Source organism: Cygnus olor, chromosome 6, assembly GCF_009769625.2.
Source record: "Cygnus olor isolate bCygOlo1 chromosome 6, bCygOlo1.pri.v2, whole genome shotgun sequence".
Lineage (NCBI taxonomy): Eukaryota > Metazoa > Chordata > Aves > Anseriformes > Anatidae > Cygnus > Cygnus olor.
In genome coordinates, this window is record NC_049174.1 from 17,773,279 (window position 1) to 17,794,753 (window position 21,475).

At 41.8% G+C, this 21,475-nt stretch overlaps 1 protein-coding gene and 1 long non-coding RNA gene across 2 annotated transcripts; one reads left to right on the top strand and one right to left on the bottom strand.

Moving 5' to 3' along the window:
• Positions 1–727: 727 nt before the first annotated feature.
• LOC121072428 lies at positions 728–8,290 on the bottom strand. Its single transcript, XR_005821208.1, has 2 exons — positions 8,063–8,290; positions 728–1,255 (listed from the first exon to the last, which is right to left on the bottom strand). It is a non-coding gene; the product is annotated as an uncharacterized LOC121072428 (long non-coding RNA).
• A 9,888-nt stretch (positions 8,291–18,178) lies between these two features.
• Positions 18,179–21,475, top strand: ATP5MC3 (ATP synthase membrane subunit c locus 3). The gene is made up of 5 exons (XM_040562020.1): positions 18,179–18,380; positions 18,492–18,570; positions 19,502–19,579; positions 19,954–20,147; positions 21,230–21,475. Exons 2-5 carry the CDS (start codon positions 18,532–18,534, stop codon positions 21,342–21,344), a joined length of 426 nt encoding a protein of 141 aa, XP_040417954.1. The 5' UTR covers positions 18,179–18,380; positions 18,492–18,531; the 3' UTR covers positions 21,345–21,475.

The window sequence follows — 21,475 nt, forward strand, 5'->3', positions numbered from 1 at the left end:
ATCTTGTCTCTGCCTGTAACATAAAGTCTTCATAGCTGCCATTTTTCTCAGTTTAACTGCTCTGCAGCCATTAGGAATCATGTAGTAAGTCAGGCTAATGATCGCAGTTAGGTTTTCGGTTTTCGGCATCTGTCTTTGAGATGAACTGCTAGGATTATAAGCAGGTAAGGTTTTGTAAAGAGAGAGAGTATCTTCAATTAGAGTGGCTGATAGGGCTGAAGGAAAAAGGTTTCATGTGTACAGCCTCCTCAGCCAGCCTGAAATGTCTTTGTTGGGGTGGATATCTTGGCTGAGCATATACATTGGCCTAGCTCTCAAATTCTTCGCTATTAGGTACTTCTGCTGTTGTGAAAAAATATGGGAGAATAAGCTTAAATCCCAGCCGATGTAAGATTTTTTTTCTGTGTTTGTAGCTACGTGTATTACTTTATATGATGTGGCAACAGTATAGGTGTTCAGATTTGGTAAAAATGGCTGCTGAAATGAGTAAAACCTACCATGTTCTCTGACATATTAAGACTCAGTGCTCAGGGTTCTTTAACAGAGATCCTCTATGCTGCTTTACTCCAGAAAAAAAATAAAAGATAAAAATTGAGCTCTGGAGGTGAGTTAGGCTGCTTTATATCCAATCATCTTTTACATATTTTTTCAACAGCTGTGAAGTCCTTTTTTTTCCTTTTTTTTTTTTTTTTTGTAGATTTGATGACTGAATGAAAATGCTAAAACATCTGTTAAGGACTGATATAATAATTCTGACACTTTTACATACTGTCTGAAATTCGGTATGCTATATTAGACAATTGCAAAGCATGGTAACTTTGAAATGAATTCCAATGTCTTTCAAAATCATAGCTTGCGTAACCATAGTTTTATATTTGAAATGTGCTTTCCCACAAAACTATTGTTTACGTTGCAAAATAAGAAACAGAGCTTGCTAAACATCTTTGAAGCATGCCTTCAGCTTCCAAAATTTGATGTCCATGGTTTGCATAGCCAGGTCTCAAATATTCCAAATACCACTCCTGTGTGGCATTTATTTTTCTGGGTGGACGAGGGTTTATTTTGAAGAATATATAAATATTTAGTCGCATGGAAGGATCACTCGTAGCCTCAGATATCTTTCCTCAGTTCCTGCTGACAGCACCCGAAGTTCTACCTGGGTGTCTGCAGGCAGAATTTGGCCGTGGGAGGATGTGGAGTGCATCAGTGTGCAGACTGCCAGGTTTGCGCAGCTTTGTCACTGGTGCTCCCTCTGCTGGTTGTGAAGGAGAAAAGTAAAGTTGCAATCAATGTCATGGATTTATGACTGTTTCATAATATTAAAACAAAATATTCACAGTTCCTATATGCAATTTAGCTAATACCCACAACGTTATTATTTTTTTCATCAGAATGAGATCTGTTTCATCTGACTTGTTCAGTGTGGCAATGTCATCATCTATTTTCTAAAACGATTATTTTTCTAAAGTACTATACTACCTCACGTGAAAAAATCCATAGTTTGAAGCAAACACTAGATCAAGTTCAGGATGTAAACTAGCTTCCATGAGGGATTCTGCCCAAAACTTTGTGAATGTATGACCACTATCCTTTTCCTAGCAGAAATTGTTCAGGGTACAGTAAGTGAAACAACGAATATCTTATTCAGGAGATGTATGTGTTGAAACCTACGTTGTGTTCATATGTGTTCCCATCCAAGGTGATTCCATACCTCCTGCTAAATCTGCCTTTACACCACATGAGTGAAAGGTCTTCTTTTCATCGTAATATGAATATGGTAAAAAGTTAAATCACTGAATTAGTTTGTTGAGAATTCTCTGAACTAAATCTATCTGCCAAGGTAAATGGATGCAATACCATATTACTTTAGCATGTAGTCTGTGTATGCAACTTACACTGACTACTGTAGGAGTTCCATGTATGTATATGAAAGCAGAATCTGATCCTGAGCTTAGTGTTTGTCACGCAGCTGGTATTTACACGTTCATATTACAGTGTAAGTTTTGATAATTCAAACATAAGGCAGGTATAACTATGTTGCCTTGTCATTATTCTCTAACCAGGAGAAGATACCTAACTACAGCCAAATGCCTTTAGATCACAAGAAAATATGTTTCCCCTCATTTTATTTTTTACAGATAAGTGACATTTCAGGAAAAGGTAACAGCAAAGATAAAACTGAAGATCTGGGTCCACTTAATGCATCTAAGTCAAATAGGTTTCTTGGTCTCACATCAGTGCATATTACAGAAACATTTCAACTCATTTAATAGTCTCTATTGAGGATGAGCATTTTGGACTGAAACAATACACAGACATACATGACTAAATTACTTTCATCCTAAGAGATATTTATGGCTCTGATCTGTCAAGGGTACAGTTGAATACAGTGGCATGATAATAGGAGTGCTGACTATACAATTGCATGTGGGTACCTAAGGAGCCAGTATTAGATTAGTGATCTGAGCTACTAACATTAAAATACAGTTTTCTGACAAATACAAAAAGACTTTCCAATGACTCATAAATCATACTAGTACTCCAGCAAAAAACACCAGCAGCAGCAGTGACAGCATTTTTGAAAAGGAATACAATGAAAGTGATAGCATAGTTCCAGCTTCTTGACTTTTCCTCTTATAAGAAAGAACAACATGAACTTAATTCAAATGCAATTTCCATGTGGGCAGTGGTCCCCAAAGGGAGCATTTTCACAATCAGAGAAGAATGCCAGACACTAAAGAAACAATAAATAAGATTAACTGATGTTAAACCTTTAGTATAATAAAAGTTACTTCACATGTTTTTTTTCATGGTAAAATATTTATCAACAACAATTCAAAACCGCCTACTCCTTCACCAGAATAAACCAAAATTATAAAAGCTTGAAGACAGTTTTCTGCTCGCTATTTAGGAGTGGAACTTAGACCAATCCTGCTGAATCTGATCATTCTTGTGTAATAGAAAAAAAAAAAAAAGAGAGAGAGAGAGAGATGACACTATGAAAGTGATCTTTCCTCTGTTGTACTCTGGACTAAGACACAGCTTTTCCGTAATGCCTGTTAGGTAGAGTTTGTATTTTTGTCAATCCATTAGTTTGTCTCACTGGGGAAGAAATTTCCACAGTTTGGCTAAGACACTGAGGGGAAAAAACTTCCCATAAATCTTCATGTCATGCAGCTTTGCACACCTGAACTCTAATTAGATGTCAATCTCTGTGTACTTTTTGTAAATGAATAAATAAAACCAACTTCACTTCCTCACCAGACTGAACAGTCCAGTTCATAGCAGGAGACCACCTTATCTCAATTCTGGATGTATCTTATCTCCTTTTACAGGGAAAGGCCACGAGAAACTGGATGAAGTTTTCTCCTTTGGACAAAATGTTCAGTGTTTTCATATTGGAGACAGGATTTTCAGGAGTGCGTAGGGAAATCACTCATTTCAATGAAAGCTGAATTCCTTGGATTCTTAACCCTTAATGATGTAAAATTGAATTTTTATACAGTTCTTGAACAGCAAGATGACTCACGAGCAGACGGATGTTTGTGATATACAGAAATGTGAGTTATGAATGGAACCCCATGCTAGCAATGGGAGGGGCAGGATATTTTGCACTCCAAGAATGATGCTTCTGAAGATGAATCCTTAAGGTTGAAAATGTTCCAGTTATGATCCCACTGAGTAATGCTTCCTGAGTGAAGTCATGGTATTACCTCAGGGAACATTTCAGCCCTGGAACTTGGTCATTTTACTGTTTTAAATTAGATGAGCCTATTTCTTTTTTTATTTCTTTTACTGTGACTGTTGTTTATGTGTTTCCAGAATGTCAGTGATCAATTATTTCTGGCATTTACTAAATGCCTGTTTGTAGTTAAACACATTTTATATTTATTCTGTGTCGAGTTATCATGGAAACATGTAGCAAAAATGAGAGAAAATGTCAGGGATATGGACTCCTCTGTAAAGAAGCCAATAGTTACATGCAATGGGAAGGGGAAGGCTGGCTCTGTTGTAACTCCTGCAGAAAGGCTAGTCTGTCTTCTTTACCTTCTGGGTCATGACGGGTCTTCCTACAAGCACAGCTCCTGCCTCGCTCAGCCATCCTGCGCAGCATCCTGTATGCTCCTGGCCACCTGTGCCAGGCAGTGCTCTTGCTGCAAGCTCCCCATCCAGGGAGAAAACAAGGGAGGCTAATTTCTCAAAATGGAAGAAAAACCTGGCTTCCCTCTAGGCAGGCACCTGGGCCAAATTTAGTAATTGCTTTTGCAATCTAGTAATTAAATGCAAGATGATTCTTTTGTATGACATACAGTTTAATGACTTCAGCTTTTTTTCCACACTGCATGGATACATTTGGTGAAGATTTTAAAACACTAACAGCTTCTGCTCAACATTAAAAATGCAAAGCGTAATATAAGGATAACAGGTGCAAAAACAGTTCTTTAATGTTCTTATGTGTTCTTCATGAGTTAGGTGGGTGCAGTATAATCAGTGCCTGTGAGCTTCCAGTGCAATATAGCAGTGTAACTTTCACTCATGGACTCTGGCAGAAGCAGTGGTATGTCAGCTAGACATTTTTCTCTAACGTTGCTTGTTCTGAGAAGGATGGATTTGCTTTGCTCTGTACTTCTCTCAGCTGGTACTGTAGTTTGGGTTTCTGTTCCTCAGAAAAGCTTTCTGCACGGAAACTAAATGCAAATGTCATGCTGATAAAAACTGTTTCTTACTGCTACCACAAAGTAGAAAGACACCATATAGCATGGAAACTTCTTCCATATTGGGCCTGTTAGTCTACTTCTACTCATAAAGTATAAATTAGCATTAGATTTTATTTATTTATTTACTTTCTTTAAACTCCATTGGTGTGCTTGTTTGTTGTATGCTTCAATGAATGTTTTCCTGATAAGCAGAGACATTAATTATGTCATGTCCTTAAGTAGTTATGGATTGCCAAAGGAGGTCCTTTCTATAATTTGTCTAGCGGATATATCCATTGGCCTGTAACAGAAATAGTGCATTTAATGTTACCTATTAAATATGTGTCTTCCCAGACCAATGTTAGCTGGAACAAATACAGACAACACTTTGTCTCATCCTCGCAGGTGTGCAGTAAAGTGTAATGCATTGCCTTGTCTAGTTTCCAATGAATGAATCACATGGTTTTCCATTGTTTCCAGTTTGTAGTAGAGTCCATTGCTTTGAATTTCCATTTCCTATTCAAATTAAATTAACAATTTCTCACTTTTATTATAGCACATCACTGAACTCTCAGAAAAAAAAATACACCTATATATATAATTTTTGTTTGGTTTTGTTTTGGGGTGATTTTTTCTTTTCTTTTCTTTTTTCTTTTTTTTAATTTTAGTTAACTGTATACCTACATGTTCTCTAAAGCTTTGTTTTTTCCTTATTTTTCTGATTTGTCAATTATACACTCAGTGCTTCCCAGGATGGCTACCTCTTTAAAGTTATCTGAAAATGTGGGGAATGTCCTAAGCGGACATTTCTGAAGGATGATTCTGAACTCACATGCCCCGTACTAAACCATAAAATTAATAGATTAAAAATAGATTTGAATATTTAGGCAGCACATAATTGTCCCAGGTCCCCTGCCTAAAGTAAAAGCAAGTGTTGGTCCTAAACAGTTTGTAAATGAAGTGAAAACATAGAAAGGAAGACAGAATTTGGAAGGTAAGCAAAGTGATTACTATGTACTGTTTAATGAGATTGCCAAGTTCATTGGTGTTTGATTTCTCAGTCTGATTATCTGAAGTATAGATTATCCTTTAGAAAAGATTTCAAAGCTGGAAACTGACATAGAAGTTTTCAGCATCAGAGAGTAGCCACCAACTCCTTGAAATTCAATGTTGTAGATGAGAAGAAGCTCACTAAGATAACAAAGCTGATGTCCATTATTCAGGAATAAAATTATAATGTCTTATAACCACTCATTGTCTGTGAATACATTAGAAGCTGGTTAAAGAAAAATAGAAAAATAAATAGCATACTGTTAAAATTGCTGGAGATTGCAGGCTGATGGAGAGTGCTTCTGTATGGCTAATACTTGCCTTAATTATTTCTTAAAATCTACAGAAATATTTTTAAATATAAATACTAATAAACGCAATAGAAACAGATTAATGTACATTTCATGATAGACAGGTTCTAAAAACAAATATGTAAACGTACATATGGTTTTCTATTCATCTTACAGCACACGTAAAAATCACTTTCTAAATTAAAATCAAAACCTCACTTAGGAATTTCACTTTCTATGAAAACTATTAAGAATACCCATGAGTCACATCCATAGCTTTCTTCTAGCGCAGAGCTATAATGTAAAGAAAGTTTCCTCCACTCTTCAGGGACTGGTTCTCTCCTGAAGCCTGGAGAAAATCACTCCGATAGCACCTGAAGGATCAGTAGAGGATAGCACTTCAATTACAGGCAAGAAGCTGGTCCAAGAAGGAGCTCTCATAATTCTCAGAGTGCTCATTACCTTTGGCTTTCTGCCTTAACAACTGGTGTATGCTATATCAGGTGTATAAATGTTCTGTGCAGTTGTTACATATTCTCCACGCTTTGACTTGGCAGTCCTCTGCTGCTCCCCCCCCTCTACCCCTCACACTCCCTTTCACCTTCTGAAATCATTAAGGCATTTACATTTAGGTAAAGCCGATCCAAACCACTTCCGAGCTACAATTCCCCTCTATGTCACCCTCCTTGCAAAGGTGTCAGTGACCACACGTGGGGCAAGGAAACAGAACCAGGATTTCTGAGCCATAATTGTCTTGGTTTTTGTAGTGCCAGTGTTTTAACAAAAGTTGTGCAGCTGGAACAAAGGCTGGTGAGGGCTCTCCACTGCACTCTTTGCATAAGCTTATAGAAATGGCCTTTGTGTCAGCTCACCACTGAAACATATTTCTATCTATAAATGGCACAAATTGGAGAATTCCAAAGGATAAATTCAGACAGCATTCTGCTTTTGCATCTGGCTTATACTAGTCAATAGTATATAATGTGACAGTATAATAGAAGTAAAGAGCGTATGGAGGGATTCTAGCACTCAGTTACCACATCTGTCTCTCTACATTATCATCATTAGAGTGTTTAGATGCAATTTATCTCCCTTTCCATGTGAAAGATTCATGTTCCTTCCTATGAGCTGGGCACCAGCCCAACCGTGATGGGTTGTGTCCGTGGGGGAACGCCTTCACTTCGACACCTGCTATTAGCCATCATCAGCCCAGCAAGCTCTATTTTGATCATTTATATGTTTGCAGTCCTTAGCCAAGCAGGGAAAGAAATGGTGAATGTTTCTCTGATGTGGAAACAGGAGAGGGAACCAGGGGAGAAAAAAATATAGGTATGTCCACTTTTCCACAGCTGACAGATTTTACAGCTGAGACATATGGAAATTCAGCAAAGCTGGGCTCTGCTGCCATTTTAATTAAATATAAATAGAGAAGAAGGATGCTGCTGGGGCTAAGGCCATTGGCTAAGGCACAAGAGATCAGGAGTGAGTCACCAGCAACTGCCACAGCCTGACACTGGGCAAATCAACCTCTTGTGTCCCAGATTTACAAAATAGCTTGAGTATTTAGACTTCACGTTCCTTTGGGCAGAGACTGGCTTTTATGACATTTTTCCCAGCATCTAGTACCCTGAGGCCCTGATCTCGATGAGGTCATCCAGTTATTATCATAACACAAACAGGCCCATCTATGCCTCTGCTCTCTGGCTTAGATCTTACCCAAAGAAGCTGCATGTAAAAAGAAACTGAGGAAAAATACTTAGCTGAGGAACAGAAAATTTTCCTTTCCAGTCAAAATTTTAAGCAAAATGTCATGGCTGTTTCTTTTATGTTATAACCACATTGCTCATCGCTAACAAAGGTGTAACAGGAAGAAGCGGAGCTAAAGCAGCTCCCTTTGTTGTCCAGCTTCTAGGCATCCATGGCCAAGGGAAAGAGCACTAAAGTGATCACAATGCCCTTATAATTGAGTTCCCTCTCATTTAAAACAACAAAAAATTGGGTGGGGTATACTACTGTAGTACATACTTTGTCATATCTGGTACCCTCTTTTGGAGGTGGTTCTTGGTACGTCCTTTGGAAGAAGGTGCAAGGATCCCTGTTTTCTCAGTCCTCCACCAGCGAGGGAACTGCAGGATGCTCTGCACTTCTGCTGGGCTCATCTTTCTGGGGTGCGTAGGTGGTGCGATGCCTGCAGCAGGCTCAGGCGTTCTCACACGAACCCTAATCCGGAATCTCCCCTACACAGGCTGCAGTGACACATCCAGTTGCAGCACACACAGATGTTGGATACAAAAGAAGCTTAATTTGATTCAGGAGATCTGGGTTCTGTTAGTGGCTCTGCTACATATTTCCTGTATTGCTCTAGGCAAGGCATTCAGGGCCTGATCCAGCCTCTACTTAATTCAGCAGCAATCTTTCCTCTGGCAGCACTGTGAGCTAGATTCAGCCTCTAGCCCATCACTATCCCAGGCTCTCCATATTCCTCAGCGGTGCAATAATACCTATGCACTCCATAGGTATCTGATACGGTTTAAACCATTTGCTTGTAAAGCGATTTGCTACTTAGGCATAGCATGAATGTGCAATTGAATTAAATTCTTGATTCAGCAAAATGTCCAAACCCCTAATAGGCTTAAATCAAATAAATACATACTGGAGAATTTCAGGCTCCATGGCATTAGGTGTTGATACGTAGTCTTAAACGCACAAGGAGGTAAATAACTTCAGGGGAACTCCTTGGGGGCCTAACATTAAGCACATGCCAAGTACCTCACTGCACACAGTGTTATTGTTAGCCCTACCCATCTGCTTAAAGTTAAGTGTCTGCTGAAGTGCATTGCTCAAGCCATCCCTAAAAACGTAACACTCATACGCTTTCTAGCACGGCATATACAAACATGGCAGCCTAGAAATTGGTAAAGATTATTTGCGTTCAATTATAGGAAATGTCACAAATTATTACTTTTTTCTTTCTAATACATCTAAAGGAACACAGCAAATCAGGGCTGTGGAGCCCATGCTAATTTCCAGGAATCTCGCTTACCCTGTAACCCTTTGCTTTTACATAGCACTGAAATCACAACACGGATGTGTATTTTGAACTAATTGTGTTGGTGGTCCCTTCATGCTTTCTGAACATCTAACAGTTAGCTAAGCAAACACACGTGACTGATTAAAAGAAGAAAGGGAACTATTTTTACAGGGACCATTAAATTTTAACTACCATCTGGCAGGGAATGATTAGAGAAGATCAAAATTAAGGCAGTCAACACAAATACTGTGTGGATACCTCAGGGAATTAATGTGGATAGAAGACGGTGGACTTGTGGCTATGTTAAGAGACAGACAGAGAAGGAAGTGGTGAACACATCCTTTATGACTGCTGCCCTAATGGCCACATACACAGCAACAGGAGCAGAGAAAGAAGAAACCAGGAGCACCTGGGAATAATCAGACGCTTGCTGTCATAAAAGAGAAAGTTACAGCATTATACAAGAGCCACACCATTTTTGTTCCCCAACAAGTCAGGAAGGAAATTTTTATTGTGGAGGTGTGTTGAAGTTGGCAGGTAGTTAATATTCAAATTAGCCTACTATCTTTACACAGGCATTTTAAACAGGGTCTGTAATAAATCTTTTAATTGAATGACCTTATGGAGCACGGACCTGTGGTTGATCTGACTGAACACTGGATGTCACTATTTATACACACTATTGGTCATTTTGGAGGCATCAAAAGCACAACCCAGCCATGAATCTGAACAAGCCAGCCATGCCTTTTTCAAGTTAGCAAGCATATGTATCTCCAATTATTGGTGTTCCTGAGACAGCAGTTTCAATGAGGCAATGCTCAGGGGCTGTACAAATACAGGTCACTTCTTCTGGCGGGTCCCCTGCCCACCCAGCCTGCGCTGCCATTAGGTGCTCCCTAGCAGGAATGCTGCGGCCCACCTCATATCTGGTGGGAAAGAGCCGAGGTTTGGGTGGAGGGATAACGGGCTAGATGCTCACTGCAGCCTCTCACAACTGATACCTTACTGGGCAGCTGTGGTACCATTTATTTGCTGTTGTGGCAGGTGCTGAGCAAGCAAAACTCGGCTCACCCCGAAGGACGGCAGATCCCTCCACAGGACAGGTGACCTCCAAGGAACATGGTAAACAAGAGCACTGGATGGGACACTGCTGGGAAGAGCACCTCCTAATTGTGGTATCAATATAGAAGGATACAAAATAAGTAACTGCAGGCTAATTAATAATTGAACGTAGCATTGACCAGCATGTGTGGCAGGTCTCATTAACAGGGAATGTCAACAACTGTGGGGAGGCCAGGCCGTTACAGTACTAAGAAGGAGTGCTTTTAGGAGCTAGGGGAAGGAAGAAAAGGTATCTCTGAGTTCAAGGGGTATAGAAAGCAAATCAGTGCTTCTAAACCAGAAGGCTAGGTTAACTGCCAAAAAGACTAGGACAGAAGACAGGTAAGAGGAGATAAAGATCAGGGTACAGCAATTTGCTCTGAAATGAGACTGGCTATTTTTGTTTCCTGAGCTTAACATAGTATTTTGGTCTTTGACTTTTTGATATCGTAGGAAAAGCACATTATGTATGCTTAAAAGCCTTTGAAATCTTGTTAACTCTACCTGATATCATAAATTTACATTAAAGAAAATATGATCAGAAATACACACTACTACTCTGAAATGTACTCATACAAAAGTTTAGTAATTTTAGACCTTGATTCTCAACAGGATTTTCCAGTGTATTCAGGTGTCTACTTGTCACTTTGCATCCTTGAAAAGGCTAGGACCTTTAAAATTTTGACTCTTCTGCACGTTCTTAAATTCAGTGTTCTTTCAGAGAGATGTAAAATTTATTTTTAAGTAGCCTTCAGTGCTTTGCTAGTTTAAAAAACAAAAACAAAAAAAAAAACCCTATTGGTTTTTTCGGTTATTTGTTTTGTTTTTTCCCCCCAGGATCCTGCCTGGACAGCAAAATGTCTAAAACTCAGTAGCTATGACTGGAAATGTCCAGTTGGAAATTATCTGTTCCAAATCTTATTTTATTGCCAGTATTTCAAATATTTTTGAGAATTCTGGGCAAAACATTCTTAGCTACAAAATTATATTTTAAATTTGAGAACAGTGATATGTTGAGGTGAAGCTCGGGAACAGATTTTGCTCTTTCCTAAGTCAATTCTGGCTTTATATACGGAGTAATTCTGCTAATACATGTAATCTGTTCAGTGGGGCAAACAGGAGTCAAGTGCAGCTATAATATATTAATATGGTATTAATGTTGTTTTTATAATATTATAGTATTTATAGATCATATACAGACCCCTCGTATATAATGTTTACTAAGCAGCATAAATTTTGCCTTACTTATATGCCACTTTGGAATTAGGTAGGGGCCAAATATGCCTTTTGCACAAACCTATTCAGAATCTGGAAAGGCAAAAGCTGCAGTGCAAAAAGGCAATGCTCTGTCATCTTCTCCTCAGACACAAAGCAGTCAAGGGCCACCTGTAAAAGCAGTGCTAAAATCCTGTAGTCTGCTGCCTCGGCTTTCATGCAGAGACCCGTTAAGACTGCTCGCGGTATGGAACAGCCAATGGCTCTCTCCTGCTAACAAGGTGCAGAGCATTCATTCTCTACATGCAAAATTCCAACCACCAAGCCAAACTGAAAGAGAATTACAGTACACATTTGTTGATTTTTTTTTTAATTATTTTATTTTTTATAATGCCCACAAGCATCTACAGATGTGATCCCATGTAATGAAGCACGTGGCCTTAAGCTGGAATTATTTGCAAACAGCAGGATTTGCTGGCAAAAGGGATGGCACTTGCTGTGTTATGAAAGCTGTCCCTCTAAAACCGTGTTTGGTTAGCACCTATGCCCTGCTGAAATCGGCATAGCTAATTCTGAGTGGGAACAGCGCCAGCACAGCAGATGGGAACGAGCGCAGGCGTGCCAGAGAGCCAGCGTGTTCATCGGGTCTGGCTGCTGGGGACAGAGCTGCAACATGGCAGGCTGTCCAGAGTTTCTGGGCTTTAGGTGCAGAGCATAAGAATATACAACCTCCTTTGTAACCATGAGCAAAATTAATTATAGTAATTTAAAAATAGCTTGCCTGAGACACGCAAAGCATGGCATTCGCCATCTGAATTGGAACAGCTATTTCCCTGGGTTCAGACTGTCACCGGGTCTGGGAGGGCAGGACCAGGCACGGGCTCAGCGCCATCCCACAGGCTTTCTGCTGAGCATGGCAGATCAATGTGCTTCAGGATGATAATTGGCGTTCTGCGTTTATACAGCACCTTTTGGGCAGTGATCCCAAAGTAATTTGCAAGTGTGTGAGAATTTAGACTCATACTTGGAAGGTACATCACTTACAATTAAGCAGATGAATCTTGCATGTATTAATGGCTATGGTTCCATCTCTCCTCCCCCTAGAGACTACAAACTGGATCTATAGTCTCTCCAGAGAGGGTGGAGGAAGACAAAATCATTCTGCCACAATCCTGGCATACATATGTGTACCCTGCATTTGCTCTTTACAAGGCACAAATAGACATAACAAGTCAGTTACACAAAAAAAAGTGATTTAATCCCCAAACAAAAATCATTAATTCCTGTTTTTCTGAGCACCAGACAGCTACCTTTTCTATTTCTCTTTGCAGCTTGTCAGTAGCCAAAATATAGTTCCCACAAAGACTTGCCCAGAACCACTTACATTATTTTGAGAAACAAAAAGTCCAAAAATTTCATAAACGTAGCTTAGGTACTAGTGTTTAAACACCATGAACCTTGCTGTTGCCATACCCCTTGCACAAAAAGACTGTGCTTTCAAAAGAGGCCACTAAAGAAGCATCCCTCCATTTGGGGGTGTCTTTGACTTCAGCAACCAAAGCTTATGGGTATTTCTTGAAACGATGGCTCTACTGTGGCCAAAGTCTTGGTTGTCTGTGCAGTTCTCTGGATGTCTGTTTTAGCAGAAAATGTGTATCGTGTGAACGGTGTTGTAATTGCATTGCCAGCTGTGTGCTCTAAACAGTGCAGCCAATGTGGTCAACCTCCGGCTGAACACTGTTTTCTGTTCGAAAAGATATTTAATGCTGTTAATAAGAATAAAGATCATTGCTGAATTTATTCTAATTTAATCCCAGTGATATTCTGTAAACTAGCAATGTCTGTGTGTGCTATCTGATTGCCTGACTGATCATTTCGGGTATTGGCTGTTCTTTGCAACACAGCACAGAGACCACCTGAACCAGCCATGGGAAACGTGAATCATCTGAGAAAAACATGTCATTCACGGGAGTTCATGTTCTGAAGTAACAAATGAAGAGGTACTCTAATTCCCCAGGTTCTGTATTTTCTGTGTGTTTATAATAAATAATTTGATTAAGCATCAATAGATTGTTTCATTACTGCTTTTTCTCAAAAATCTATTTTCAAAAAGTATTGGGGTAGGTACATAGCAATGCTTAAATACATGGAAAGTCGTCCTGAAGGTGGCGATCGTAGCACATGCGGCTATAGATGGGAACCATAAAGCGAAACTATTTGCGAATCTGTCAAGCATTTCATTTTAGAGTTATATTGCAAATGCAAATAAATTATAAATTAAATATAGCAACGGAGATTTTTTTTAGAAGATTGATAATTTTTCCTGAAATAGAAAATGGATTTCAAAAACAGAAGATTGTCTTTGACCTCATGTCATGCTGGGCTTCACAAAAGAGTGGCTATATTACTACATATTTACACTGTTGTGTAACATCCTGAAACCAACCAGCAGAACCTGAACACTGGACAACGGGGCTTTGTTATCCAGAGTGAGAGTGATTCTACTTGTCTTTCCTGGCAGGGCTGCTTTGGAGCCTTGGTCTCACTTTCCTCCAGAATCCAGTAGCTAGGATGAAGATGAGAACACCTCCTTCCCTTACTTAATTTCTACCATAGCAGAGTAGTTTCCCTCTTGACAATACTCCCATTTTGATGTATAATGGCTATTGTAGTAGTAGAACATATGCATATAATCATTCTGTTATTTAAAGCAGATCTTAGAGACCCAAAAATGATACGGCAGGGATTACCACGATTTTTGCTTCAAATCACATCAAAAGTCTCAATAGTATCTGCATACCTTCAGAGTTTTGCTAAGTACAGACATGGTCTGCTGTTTGTCTCTGTGGTTAATGCCATCAGTTTCTAGCACTTGGGTGTTAAAATAATCAATGGATAGTTGAGCAGAATGCTCTATAGCCTAAATTAGTCCTATGTGGTTAATTGCGTTCAGCTCTTTACTGAATGGAGACTAAAAGAAAATGAATCTGAGCAAAAAATAGCTTGGGTAAGTACTCTGGGGGACAAAGATCACTCAAGAAACAGATTCTCCCTTTCCCCTGTAAAAGACAACTTTACAATGATGAGAAAAAGGCTTCCATCATCTGCTTTCCTGTAAAGCATTGCATGCAATCCAGCCAAGTCAGCAATTAAAACTTCCGATTTTACTTATAGCAAGATTTGCCAACTACCAATAATCAATAAGACAAACAGGCATGAAGAGTGTACTACCAAGAGAACTTCTCCTTAAAGCAGAGACATATAACTATGGCTTCATTCCTTCTTTCCAAAGCTAAATCAGTACAAATATTGTAAAGCTTATTAATTCTGCTCTATATAGCTTCTTCCCAAAAGCAATTGCTCCAGTTATCTGGTGGTCATGATTGGGAAGTCAGCCATGAAGCAGTGAATGGGAGAGTTGCACGATATTCTGTGCTGAAACGTGTCCCAGGCAGTGGAAAACACTGACAAACCCTGACTTTGTAAATCAATAACAATCAATGCAAAGTACAGCATAAATCTGGAAATTCTGGAGAGCTAACCCTGAGGTAATAACACCACTCTACATTTTAAAGCATTTCAAAACCATTAGGACATTCTCAGGAGGCTTTTGATCCAATTTCACCCCCTTTGGGGCTCTTCCAAGAACTAAGGGTTATTGGAATATATTGGTTTTCCAGACGTATCTCCCCTTCAAAACAGAACTTTTAGAAACACTAGTATGAGTGGGTGATATGCTTGGAGGTACTAATCCTCTGCTGGGAAGTAAAATTTAGCCTGAAAGAATAGGTTTTGATCTAGGAGAACTATCTATTTAGACTTTGAACAATGGGATTTCTCCTGATTAGCTAAGATTTCTCTGTCAGCAAATACAGAACATATAGTCATCTTTTACAAGTTATTCATAATGAATGTAGAATACTGACAGAGCCTTTGGTGCAAAGCACTCTGGACAGAGCCATTTATTCAACATTGTACAGTGTTTTACTTGTTGAATTTCTAGATACATATTACTCTGCAATTGCCCAAATTCATCTGTGTCTGAAGGAAGACCAACCTGTACATAGCAGACAGAAATGCCAGTTTACAAGTACCATGGCCAGCTTCCTTACTATGTGATTCCTGCATGGCAAACTGAGCAGGCAGAAAGGCTTGCCAGACCTCTTCAGGAAGTCACCAGAAAAATTCTGTCTGTACACTACATGTGTTCTGCCAACACTCACATTGTGTGACAGTCACGGTCTGAAATGCACAGATACCAAACCACTGAGGGCTTCAAAGTGAGACTGGGCCTTCCCGTGATGTTCCTAAAAACACAGACACGGTGACCAGGAGAAGTCTTTGTGGTTTGAGTTGAAGGGGCCTAACTGGCCCTCTCTGCGAGAGACCCCTGGAAAGCCAGGAATCTCTTTCAGGAGATTTTGTGATTGCGAGACGACATTCTCAGTTGAACTTAAGAGTTTCAGGTACATGGTGAGCAATTCACGTCAGTGCCTGGTAACATTATGGAGAAGATTATTCTTGAAGTTGCTGAAGCGCATCTGAGGGACGATGCAGTCATTGGTCCCAGCCAACATGGGTTCATGTGGAGTAGGTCCTGTTGACTAACTTGATTTCCTTTTATGATAATATCACCCATCTAGTTGATCAAGGGAAATCAGCTGATGTGATCTTTTTGGATTTCAGTCAAGCTTTTGACACAGTTTCTCATAGGATCCTACTGGACAAAAGGTCCAGTATACAGCTAAACAAAAACATCATATGATGGGTGAGCAGTTGGCTGACAGGCAGGGCTCAAAGGGTTGTGGTAAATGGGGCCGCATCAGGCTGGTGGACGGTCACCAATGGGGACCCCCAAGGCTCCATTTTAGGGCCAGTCCTCTTCAATGTTTTCATAAATGATTTGGATGTAGGACTAGAAGGTGTTTTGAGCAAATTTGCTGATGACACTAAACTTGGAGGAGTTGTTGACACTGTTGAGGGTGGAAAGGCCTTGCAGAGAGACCTTGACAAATTGGAGACCTGGGTGATCACCAACCACATGAAGTTTAACAAGAGCAAGTGCTGGGTCCTGCACCTGGGATGGAGCAACCCTGGCTATATGTGCAGACTGGGCGACGAGATGCTGGAGAGCAGCCCTGCAGAGAGAGATCTGGGGATTGTGGTTGACAGCAAGTTGAATATGAGCCAGCAGTGTGCCCTGGCAGCCAGGAGGGCCAACCGTACCTTGGGGTACCTCAGGCACAGCACTGCTAGTCGGTCGAGGGAAGTGATTGTCCCGCTCTACTCTGCACTGGTGCGGCCTCACAAGTACTGTGTGCAGTTCTGGGCACCACAGTACAAAAAGGACGTGAAACTGTTGGAGAGTGTCCAGAGGAGGGCTACAAAGATGGTGAAGGGCCTAGAGGGGAAGACATATGAGGAGCGGCTGAGGTCACTGGGCCTGTTCAGCCTGGAAAAGAGGAGGCTGAGGGGAGACCTCATTGCGGCCTACAGCTTCCTCACGAGGGGGAGTGGAGGGGCAGGTGCCGATCTGTTCTCTTTAGTGACCAGTGATAGGACCCGAGGGAATGGTGTCAGGCTGCAGCAGGGGAGGTTCAGGCTGGATATCAGGAAGAGGTTCTTCACTGAGAAGGTTGTTGTGCACTGGAACAGGCTCCCCAGGGACGTAGTCACGGCACCAAGCCTGTCGGAGTTCAAGAAGCGTTTGGACTGTGCTTTTAGTCATATGGTCTGAATTTTTGGTTAGATCTGTGTGGTGCCAGGAGTTGGACTCGATGATCCTTATGGGTCCCTTCCAACTCGGGATATTCTATGAATTGGAAATTACACCATTCCTTAGGGCACTAATGAACTTCTCTGGGGACCTAGCAGCAGGTCAAACCGATAGGAAACAGAGTGAGATTAACAGAAGTCTTTCTTTATGAAGAACTGCTTGAATTAAGCTGAACATGGTCCCCAGAGATCAATAACCGTGCTTCTGACTCCTCCTAAAAGCAACAACTGAGTTGCATGTAAAATATAATATCAGCTGTTATGCCTTAAAAGCAACAATAAACAAGTGTTTAATGGTGGTTTTGATGTTGCTCAGACCAAACAGCTTGTGAATGCATTTTTGCAAAGCATTCCAGAGCAGGAATCATGACAGAAAATGCACAACACTCCTGAGACTCCAGGTTGATTTTAGGAACTGACAGGAAAATACGTGACTTGAGAACAAAAAGCACAATCTCAGTTAGGAGATGTGAGATCGCCCTGGCAAAGATGCAGAAGACAGATATAAAATGGACTTTTGGATGGGTAATAAATACAGTTATTTTGAGGTGAATAGAATTTAAATATTCACTGCTATGCCTTTGATAGTGTGGTGTTTATCAACAGTACAGCAACGTGTAATGAATTCCACCAGGGCAGCACCCACACTTGCTTTATGGTTTTTTATTTGTGGTGCTGGGAAGGTTCGTTACCACAGCGGCATGTGGGTGGATTTTTATTTTTTTCAACAAGGAAAGTTCTGACTAACTGTTAAAGGTTTTGCCATTGTCACGTATGTCTTCCTTGGTGTTTGCCCATGTACTTCTGTTCCCAAACCATGGGTACAGGTTGTGAAATAGAAAAAAAAAAAAAAAAAAGAGGCAGGCAACCTATATCTGCTTCTCCTAGCCTGAAGGCAGTGCAAGGCCACAACCTCCCACCCGCCTTGCGGCCCTATTGAGGCGCCGCGTAGAGGAGACACGGCGCAGGCGGGGCCGAGCGCTGGGGGCGGGGCCGAGCGCTGGGGGCGGGGCCACGCGGGGGAGGAGGCCGCCGCGCGCCCCCCGGCGCTGCCAATGGCGTCGGTACAAAGTGACCTTGGCGGCTCCCCCCCGCCCCTTCCGCCGCGCTGCATCCGGGCGCCCGCCGCCGGCCCCGCCGCGCCTGCGCACAGCCCGCCCCTCCCGCAGCGCCAGCCCCAGCCCGTCGGCCCTGAGGAGCGGCAGCCGCAGCCGGAGCCGGGTGAGTGGCGGCGCCGCCATCCGCCTCCATCCGTCCCCATCCGCCGCCATCCGCCCGGCCGCCGCCGCCCACCCGCCCGGCCGCCCCCTCACCCTCTCGCTCTCCCCGCAGAGACGCCGGATTGTGGCCCCCGGGGACGCCGCCCGCCGAGATGTTCGCCTGCGCCAAGCTCGCCGCCTCGCCCGCCCTGGTGAGTGCGGCGCCCCCGGCCCCGCGGGGAGGCCCTGGCCGCTCCTCACCGTGCACCGCGGGGCTGCGCCGGGGCTGGGCGGCGGCTGCGGGGCAACGGGGGACGGGAGGGGCCCTGGGGGCTGCCCTAGGACGAGCCCCGGGGGGGCGCGGGGCGCGGGGGGGAGGTCGGAGGGCGGCGGGGCCGGGGCCTGCTTCGGTTGGGGCCGGGGTCCTCGTCAAGGTGAAGGGCCCCGGTGGGCGGGCAGGGCCGCGCAGCGCCCGGCGGCTGGGCCTGGTGCGCAGCGCCCCGCTGTAGGTCAAACTCCGGGCAGTGCCAGGCCTGCGCGGGGCGGGGGTTTCTTGCCCTTGTGGAGACAAGGGGCTGACCTCCTTCCAAACGTCCTCTGTGGCCTGCGGAACATCCCCTCTCGCAAGCAGCGGGCACGGCATGGCCTGCAGGAAGAGCTTTGTGCGGGAGCAGGGATGACCTTAGGCGGATGGAAGCCCAAGGACATACGCAGGCCTCTCGTGAAGGAGGATTCATTCATTTGTGCCTTGCTAGGCTTTAATGTCTACGCTACATCCTTCCATTTAGCAACCTGGGAATTCGTTTTGAAGTCTTTTATTTTTTCATTTTAAAACACGTATCGCTGCCAGCTGATCTATTTCCCCTTTACTTGGTCGCTGTTTTGTTACGTTTCCTGTCAGTAGGAATAGGTTCATTGAATAATCTAGCTATTCACAAAATGTCATCTGAAAACGGTGCTATCAAATTGCGTGCAGCGTTTGTTTCTGTATGATCTACTGTATATCCAGCAGCGCAAAGATTTTTGTCTTTCTATTAAGACAAATGGCTTAGCAGGTGATAGTCTTAAAATCTTAAATAAGACTTTACAGGAACAACTGTAATCAAGTGTTTCTTCTTTATAACTTTTTCCCTCCTTTTCCAGATCCGTGCTGGATCAAGAATCTTGTACAGACCAATTTCGGCATCTGTGTTTTCTAGGCCAGAGGTCAGGACTGGAGAGGTACCTTATATACAAAATTCTGTATCTTCCTAAATTACCTGGTGAGCCTGAATGTTCTCAGCCTAGAGTTCACTTGTACTAACTCAAAAATCTCTGCTTTGAAACTTGCTTTAAATCAAACATCTAATAACATCTGTTGCTGTCTTGCTGTTTCCCTGTGAGAAAAGTCCTTTGCCTTTGACACTGATTGCTTTCAGGTGAATGGGTAACATTCTGAAGTCTTTAACTCTTAGTTATAGTCTCATCCCTTGCAAGAGTAACTGGGCTCTGGTTCTAATGCAACTTTTGTAACTGCAGAATAACACTGTATCAAGCTGGTCATGGAAAATGATCTGTGTCTGAAAATAATGTTTTCTCATGTTTTGTTTTCTTAGGGCAACTCAACACTTAATGGGGCCCAAAACACTGTCTCCCAACTAGCACTTAGAGAATTCCAGACTAGTGCTATCAGCAGGGACATTGACACTGCTGCCAAATTTATTGGTGCTGGTGCTGCCACAGTAGGTGTGGCTGGTTCTGGTGCTGGTATTGGAACAGTCTTCGGTAGTCTAATCATTGGCTATGCCAGGTAATCAATCTCTCTCATATAAAAGTCTTGATTTATGTGCAGATGTATCTTGATGCAGCATTTGCAGATAAGCTAATTTGTAGTAAGGATCATGGAACTGTAATAAATTCTGTTAATAATTACTAGTGTTAAACATGGCTAAATAGCGTGACACTGCAGTATATTCAACAGGATGGCTCTGATAAATTCAGAACTTGGTACAGCTTACCTGGAAAAGAGACACGGAAGAAATGAAATCATTAGACTGGGTCAGTGTTATGGTCACTGAAGTTCAGTGTTCCAGCATTCCATTCCAGAATGGAATTCAAAATGTAGCCTGGATGTCTTTCCATAAGAGTGGAGAAGTCCTAAAGAGAAACTGAATGAAACAGGCATAAAATAAGCTTTACTTCATTACTCTTTCAACCAGTTAAGGCTTGATTATATCTTATTTCTTAATGAAGAAAAGGAGGCTTATGTGCTTGAAGAAACACAAGTGTTTTCCATACAAAGCTAAAGGGTTTTTGTTTTTTTGGTTTTGGCATGAACATGTCAATAGAGGTTGTGGAATATTATTTAATGATATTATGATAAAGGGTTTTCCTGCCTCCCCAACATCACTGCCACCACTTCATGTAGGGATAACTCATTGCCTTTTTGTAACAAACTGCTACATACTTGTTTCTTTGCTCTAGATGGTTTCAGTTCTTTGATTTGTTTGTGAGCTACTTAATGTTGTACACACAAACTATTCTTTGGAATAGAGTTCTAATGTTACAGATATGAAATAAATTTATAAACCATAATGGTTCCTGCATGGAAGGAAAAGCAAATTCAAAGGCTGAGTATAGTCATAAAAGCTATGTTCTTTTGGAATATACGGTCTGCATAACCTGAATTTGGTCTTAATTGCCAGGACACTTGTCTTCAATGAAATCCTTGCTAAAAAATATAACAATTTGTGCATGGATTTACGGGATTTCCTTTATAGAATCTGTGGAAGGGAAGTATGAGCTTTTGGATCTGTCAGGTACATTAAACTGTGTATGAAAAACATCTTAAACATAAAGATAAAAAGGTTTTACACCTTCGCTTTCTTCTAGAAATCCTTCTCTGAAGCAGCAGCTGTTCTCATATGCTATCCTGGGATTCGCCCTGTCTGAAGCTATGGGTCTCTTCTGTCTGATGGTTGCTTTCTTGATCCTATTTGCCATGTGAAAGGAGATCTGCCTGTAATACTGGCATTGGAATGTAACTCTGCATATTTTATGGGACTCCCAAAATGTTGGTGTCATGGAAATTGATGCTATTTCCAAAGTCATTTCATTAAAGATAACAACTTTAACAAC